This window comes from Primulina eburnea, chromosome 15, assembly GCF_022965805.1.
Source record: "Primulina eburnea isolate SZY01 chromosome 15, ASM2296580v1, whole genome shotgun sequence".
NCBI classification, from domain to species: Eukaryota; Viridiplantae; Streptophyta; class Magnoliopsida; order Lamiales; family Gesneriaceae; genus Primulina; species Primulina eburnea.
Window position 1 is genome coordinate 26,937,487 of NC_133115.1, and position 7,201 is coordinate 26,944,687.

General features: G+C 34.0%; 1 protein-coding gene across 13 annotated transcripts; it reads right to left on the reverse strand.

Moving 5' to 3' along the window:
- Positions 1-1,137: 1,137 nt before the first annotated feature.
- On the reverse strand, positions 1,138-6,411 carry LOC140813902 (pentatricopeptide repeat-containing protein At1g73400, mitochondrial). Of its 13 annotated transcripts, none has more exons than XM_073172710.1 (4): positions 3,889-6,411; positions 3,111-3,226; positions 2,674-2,743; positions 1,138-2,451 (listed from the first exon to the last, which is right to left on the reverse strand). In XM_073172710.1, exon 1 carries the CDS (start codon positions 5,959-5,961, stop codon positions 4,201-4,203), a length of 1,761 nt encoding a protein of 586 aa, XP_073028811.1. In that variant the 5' UTR covers positions 5,962-6,411; the 3' UTR covers positions 1,138-2,451; positions 2,674-2,743; positions 3,111-3,226; positions 3,889-4,200. The 13 variants fall into 13 exon arrangements, with proteins under 13 accessions (XP_073028811.1, XP_073028810.1, XP_073028807.1 ...); XM_073172709.1 differs by having other exon boundaries at positions 3,884-6,411; XM_073172706.1 differs by having other exon boundaries at positions 3,474-6,411.
- Positions 6,412-7,201: the final 790 nt, after the last annotated feature.

Genomic DNA, 7,201 nt, shown 5'->3' on the forward strand with positions numbered 1-7,201 from the left:
TTTTGAAAGTTTATGGAACTTTATGATGAAAAACGATAATGCTAAAAGACGTGTTGTATGTTTGGTTAAAAGAAAATATGATGAAAATAATGAAAAGTTGAATGCGGTGACTTGATCGTGACTAATACAGTGATACGATGACGTGTAAGACCAATGCTCATTTGACAGGTGACAGTGTCACTGATGTCCCCGTCGTTTGATACTATGGTGGTACATAGATGGATCCATCGACTTACGACTGATATGAAAGTCACAATCAACGATCTGAATTCAATAAAAATGGAAAATGTAAACGTACATGATGAAAGGAAATGTTTGTGATGAAAGAAAAAAAGTTTAAAGTTGTGCATGTTAATGAAAAGCTATTTTATTAAAAGAGTATTTCATTGTTGCTTGTGAATATATATGTATTACTTTTTTTATCATGGTTAAAGTTTGCTGAGTCATTAGACTCATTAGGTGTGATCGATGCAAGTGAGCATGATATTGTTGATGATAGAGGACTTGATGGTTGAACTAGCTGGACTGATGATGCACATAACCTGAGAACCTTTGCTAGTTTTCCGCATTAAGATTACTTTTAAGATTTTATGACGTTATACTTTTGAGTGATTTTGAGAGATTTAAGAGTTAATTTTTTATTTTGAAAAATACTAGTTTTAGGTTTGGTTAAACGGTTTACGATTTATGTTTTGCACGGAGCTTTTTTGGATTTTCAAATAATATGTTGATTGGTTTATTTCAAATAGTGCAAAGGTATTTTAAAAATATATATGTATATATGTTAGTATGTTCGGACGAATGGAATAATAGAAAAAAATTATAATACATTTTAAAGAAAACGAGTAGTGAATGTTTCAAAAATAATTGGAGAGAGGAGCAGTATGGGAATGATCATAGGAGCAGTTGATCTGTACCTAAATATTTTAATAATTATTATCTATTTTTTTATAACAAAAACATGAACAGAAGTGTAGTGAATTTTTTTATCTGATTAATAAAATTATTTAACCAAAGTGTAGTTTTTCAGAATAAATATGTTAATACGTGCAGTACATTGAAAAAGGCATGTACAGCCGCACTCCAAGAGAACATCGATTTTTAGGCAAAAGGAATACTTTTTTACAAAAAAAAAAAACAAAAAGAACAAATGTTGACGTTGAATGGTCAAATATATGTTGCAACAAACAGAAAACTGTGATCAAATTTATAAATTGAATGGATGAAACAACTAGTCTTGACATGTAACGCACTCAAGGCAATACTTGAGAAAGAAAAATCTGGGGACATTGAAACCGAAATAATTGTAGAATTGCCATATCAGTGGAGCCAAGGAACTGCTATAAAAATACACTTGCAAATGCTTCCTTTTTTCGCTTTTGCAAATGGAATTGGAAGGCACTCCCCTGATGAACAGAAGGAGAAAGCGATCAGGCTACGGTGGAATCTCAAGTTGTTACAGTGAACACATGAATGAGGGTAAGATATCATTCCTCCAATGAAAGCCCAGATTTTATTGGCTTTGACAAGGCAACTACATACAATACAGATCTACTTCCTACATCACATAAGCTTTAACTAGACCAACGAATTGAGGTTCTTCTCACAACTCATTACTTTGCTAAGAATCAAGTGATAACATTCATGGCAGAGATGTCTCGTCCCAAAGTTCCAATTTTTGGATCACAATAAAGAATAGAAAGTGCATAGATATGTCAACAAATTTTATGGCGCACACCCTATTACGACATCAAACTTATTGTACTTGCTTACTTCAATGGGCCAATAAAAAATAAAATTATCGTACCATATATCTGGGTGTAACACAGAAGCCTACATAAATCCATTAGCATTGTAAATCTAACCACTGAGAACATTTGTGTTACAATTTGGTAATGGAGTCAAAAACTGATGGCTGAGGCCCAAGTAACAAACATCCAACTTTTTTCTTGGAGAGTTATTTCTTATACTCATTTTCTTGTAGCTTGCATGTAAATCTTCGAAACAGTTGATAACATCAAGTAGGTCTTTTGCAACATAACCATCAATGTATTAAATAACTCCTCCATTTCAACCTCATAGGTATTATCTATGGTCATGGAACCTCTGTCCTCTAATTTGACCAATTTTTTTTCAATAAACAGAACAGAAATGAGTGGTAAAAGGACACATATAGTTTGATTTCAATAAACAAAACATAAATGAGGGGTAAAAGGACACATATGGTTTGATTTAGTCATTTTGAATTCTAATTTTGCCAAAGAAATAGGCACAGACTGGTCTTTTACCTCTTCCAATTGATCCTTCAAGTCTATTAGAAAGATAACCCCTCCATACTCGAACTCATTTGTTGTTATCATTTGGTTTCTTTGTTCCCAATTTAATATCAGTGTATCAAGAAACTACGCATTCTACAGTATTGGGAGATGGGAAGATAGGAATTCATCACAGCTGCAATAAAGCAACGAAATTTGAACTAGAAATCCATAACGGAGTTGTCAATTATGCACAATGTTGCACAAATAATGCAATTTGTGAGCATATTTCCTATGCAAAGCAAGAAATTCAGCACTAGAAAAATGTGCAGGATGGCGCCAAACAAAAAATTCATACTGAAAGAAAGCTCTATTCCTAAAATCAGAAATAATTTTTAGCAAAGGCCAATAATCTAACCTTGTGATTCTAGTGTGCCGGAACCGGAGCATTGTCATCTTAAATCCCATTTGTTTCTAGTAATCCTTGCCTGGTAGGAAAAACATGGGCTTAAATTAGATGCTCCCAAAATTCTGTCTAATCAAGTTTAGAGCTATTCTGTCTAGTCAGATTTCAACTCCAAAGTTTCATCACAGTATTCTTCTTTGTTAGACATCTACCCAGAAAAGGAACAGAAGGTCATTTTTGTTAAAAACCTTATTAAATAACGAAAGAACCAAGTCTTTGAGTGATCGTTCAACCTCCAGTTTTTTATATGATTTTTAAATGTTTTTTAGAATCAATCATAAACTTTAAGTACTCATCAATGCCAAGAACCACTAAAGTGAGAAAATAATGAAAATCATCAAACCATTCTTTCGAAAAACAACAGATATATGAAAAATCCCAGATCTTACAGATTCCCAGAGGTCCAGGGTGTCATGGCTGCATTTCTGCCTGTGGTAACCTGACAGAGCCGCCTTCTCAGAATAAGATTCACAAAAGATCTTGACAGGCTTTTCCTGCTCTTCATCTTCAGTTTTGCCAGAACGGATTGAGAAATTAGAATAAGCAGTGAAAGTTTGAATTTCCAAAACATTTTATTCCATGATTTATATTTTCTCTGTATATTTCACCAAGTGTTTTAATTGATCTGAATTTTGGTGTAATATTCGATCTGCAAATGTGAAAAAACTAAAATTTATTCTCTTAAAACGGTCGTTTATGAAAATTTTGTTCCAGAAAATCGAAGGAAAGAAAGGGCCAACCAAACAACTTACTAGTTTTCATGAAGCAGGAAACACAAAAACATGACTCAATCACCCAAACAGACATTAGAGTCAATCTACCATTTCTACAGCCTCTTTAAGTGCTATATAGCACTCTATGAAGGATTTGAACTGTGAAGATGATCAGCCTTTGCCCAACCTCAGAAGCGAATAATTATGTTTTCCAGAGCCAGAGGCCCAGAGCTAGCGAAGGAGGGAGAACAAAGGAAGCCAATGATCCCAAATGAAAAAAAATCAAATTTTACTAAAAATTAAAGTTTCTACTCTTAAAAACACATTAAAACACCTCATCCAATCAATTCCTTGGTTTGCCTTACCCCAAGAACTCTCTCCATGAGACAAAATAGTTTTTTTCTAAGATTATGAAGGAAACAAAGAAACCGAAACAAGGAGAAAGCAACCTGACCACAGATCAGAATCATTTGCTTTTATCTCTTGCAAATAGCACCACCTCTGCCAACGAAATTTAGGATTCAAGGGCTCTTCATTGTTCTCAAAGATCAATAATCTTTTTGTGTGCATCTAAATGCCACAGTCGCTTTAGAGAATACAAGAAATTAAATCAGCGAAAACTCAGGCACATAATTTCAAAGAATTTGTGTCAAGCAAATCTGTTCATTGAGGAACTTGTTTAGAGCCGATGGATTAACGACTGACATTACGTCAGAGAAGAATAGAAACAAACATTTACAACCATTTTGATTAACTGTGACACCACTCAATTTCCTCTCAAGCTCATGCTTTTCCGCTTCTGATTCAAGGCGACTCTACGTGCAATAGCAGGGTTATAGAATTTTCTCATGTGCTCTGACAGTCTATGAATTGACCCAAGATCACCAACTTTAGAGAGCTGCGTCAAGAAGGCATCAAATTTCACATATGGCAGCTTCATCCCCATGTTTATAACTTGTTTCAGAAGGAAACTTGCATCTTTAGCATTACTACATCCAAAAAGGCCTTCAATCATCACACAATAAGTATTACTGTCACGTGAACAACCCCTCTCATCCATATCATCCCAAGCCTCAAAGGCACCATCAGGATCACCAATTCTAAAAAACATTGCAATCAGCATATTATAAGTTTGTACACTTGGGATACAACCTGCCTCAATCATTTTAGTAAAAAGTGTAAAAGCTTCATCGCGGTTCTTATTATCGCAGAGAACTTTGAGAAAACAATTGTATGTGACAATATCAGAAGGGTAGCCAGCTCTTCCCATCTCTTCCAAAAATTTATAAGCTGCCTCAATCTTTCCAGCTGAACACATGCCCTCAATGAGTTCTTTGTATGTTGACACATCGGGAAGATATCCACTCTTTTTCATATCATTTAACATTTTAAAACATTCCTCCATTCTATCATTTTCAGCAAGTGCTATCATCATAATCACATAAGATTTTGCTGTGGGGGAAGATATAGACGAGCCCTTGGATTTCATGAACTCCAAAAGCTTGGCAGCTTCAGTTACCATCCCTGCTTTGCAGAATGTGTTGATGGCTGTGTTGTACGTGAAACTTTCAGGTGAATGACCCTTATTAATCATTTCTTGAAGCACATTTATTCCTCTAGTTGGGTTCATAACTCTGCACCACCCAAAAAACAAAATATTGTAAGTGTCGGCATTTGGCTGGATCTTGATCTTCACTCTCTTAAACATCACCTCCGCATCCTCGACAAGGGAACATTTGCATAAAGAGTCGAGCAGTAGATTAAATGCATTAATCTCTGGTTGTGTTTTCACTCTAATCTTCTTCTTCTGAGCAAACTTTCGAAGATGAGTCAAATGCTTCTCAGCATAGCGCCTCAAAATGGTAAACAACTCCTCAATGGGAACAGATGTCTTTTTGCTTTGTTTCATGTAATATAGAAGATCACAGATGATACGAAACTGCTTGACCTTGTATTTAGTACTAGACAGAATGTCAATCATCTTAGTATATGCTTCAGACTCGTGATTGTAATGTTCTTGATGCGCCGCCCAGTTAAAGAACCTTAATGCTAATTTCTCCTCGAAATGAATTCTGTGCAAGACCTCTACTACCAAAGGGGTTGTCAGTTTTACCTCTAGTTTATCAAGAGCCTCCTCCATTTTATATTCTGGATTCGAGTAATCCAACACTGTTTTGTAAACCTCATCAGCACAATCAACACTACCAATCTTGGATATCTCTTTGAAAACAACTCCTTCCAGTGTACAAAATTTCCGAAGAATCTGAACCAAAACCAATGAACTCGAAAAACTCGGATACTTAACAGCGTTACTTAAATACATAGCTTGCAGAAAATATTGGCTGATGAACACAGTTTGATCCAATGCAGAAAATGGCCGTCCCGAAATAGCATTTTTGCTGAAACAACTGAAGGAAGCCGTACGAGGTGGTGGGTTAAGATGACATGCGATAGGCAGCGAACATAAAATGCTCAAGAATCTCTGAGTTGTACACAGAGCACGTGAAACTGAAAGTTGACGGAACATTTCAAGAGAATAACCAGAAACAATTCCTAACGCTCTGAAGTTGAATGTACAATAAAAAGGATCCGGTTTATGGATTGTACTTACACACCAAGCACAATCACTTGTTTAAGCAATTCGTCGAACAGGTACATCGCATAATAAATTTTCCGCTCGCTGAACAAAAGATAAGTACCACAATTGAAGCTAGAGTTGAATTGCAAACATCTTCATTCCCATAATTGAACAAAAGATAAGTACCACAATTGAAGCTAGAGTTGAATTGCAAACATCTTCATTCCCATAATTGAAATCCAAATTCCGGCGGCAATAATCTTCGTTTTATTGCAGAATCGGGGGACAAAGATCGAGTATTTCACATAACAAAATATGGTCTTCCGTTCGATTTTGAACTTGATAAAAAAAAAAAAATTGGCAGCAAGTATTCTTTTCTTTTTTTCTTCAAATAATAAATTTGATATTTTATATCATAAACTGATATTGAATAATGATGTAATGAAATGACAAATTAATAGTTTATTAGATAATTTGGAAATTAAAATATGTTCGTTTAGGTTTCGAATTTTAATTTTGTAAAAATTATTTAATTTGTGTTATGATATGATTGTTGATTATTATGTAGATATTTTTTCTTATTAATATATATATATATATAGATATATATATATATCTTTTTATTTTCAAATTTGTATTCTACAATCCCATGAATAAGAGTTATCAGCTATAAAAAAAAATAGTTTGAAGTCATTTTCTGAACTCACTTTTCTCTCTTATCTTATGTCTATTCTTATTTTACTTTTATAAAATTCTATCAATACAAATGCTTTTATTTCTATTTTCTATCATAGCACAACTTTTAATTTTAGGTTTATGCTCCTGGTGTGAAACGTGCTATACTTTTAAGTTTAAAATCTTACTAAAATGATTATTTTTTACATCATTTCGAAATCCACAGTTTAAAATAACTTAACATTTCCATAAATCAAAATATTTAATATTTAAATCTCAAGTGCATAAAAATCCCTAAATCGTCGACTAACCAAATATTCTACTTCGACCTTTAATAAAATCAACTAACATCAAAATAAAGTATAAAAAGTCTCTAATAAAATCATTAAAAAAATCTTTTAAAATTTTGACTATCAAGCTATTGCGGAAAATAAATGTCCCTCGAGAGTGTACTGCCGGATTCGATCCACTCAAACGTCAGTGCCTCCCTCAATATCATCATCACATGCATAAT

What these genes read in the sequence shown, in the direction of transcription:
- LOC140813902 (XM_073172710.1), bottom strand. Translation starts at nt 5,961, where the DNA reads ATGTTCCGTCAACTTTCAGTTTCACGTGCTCTGTGTACAACTCAGAGA.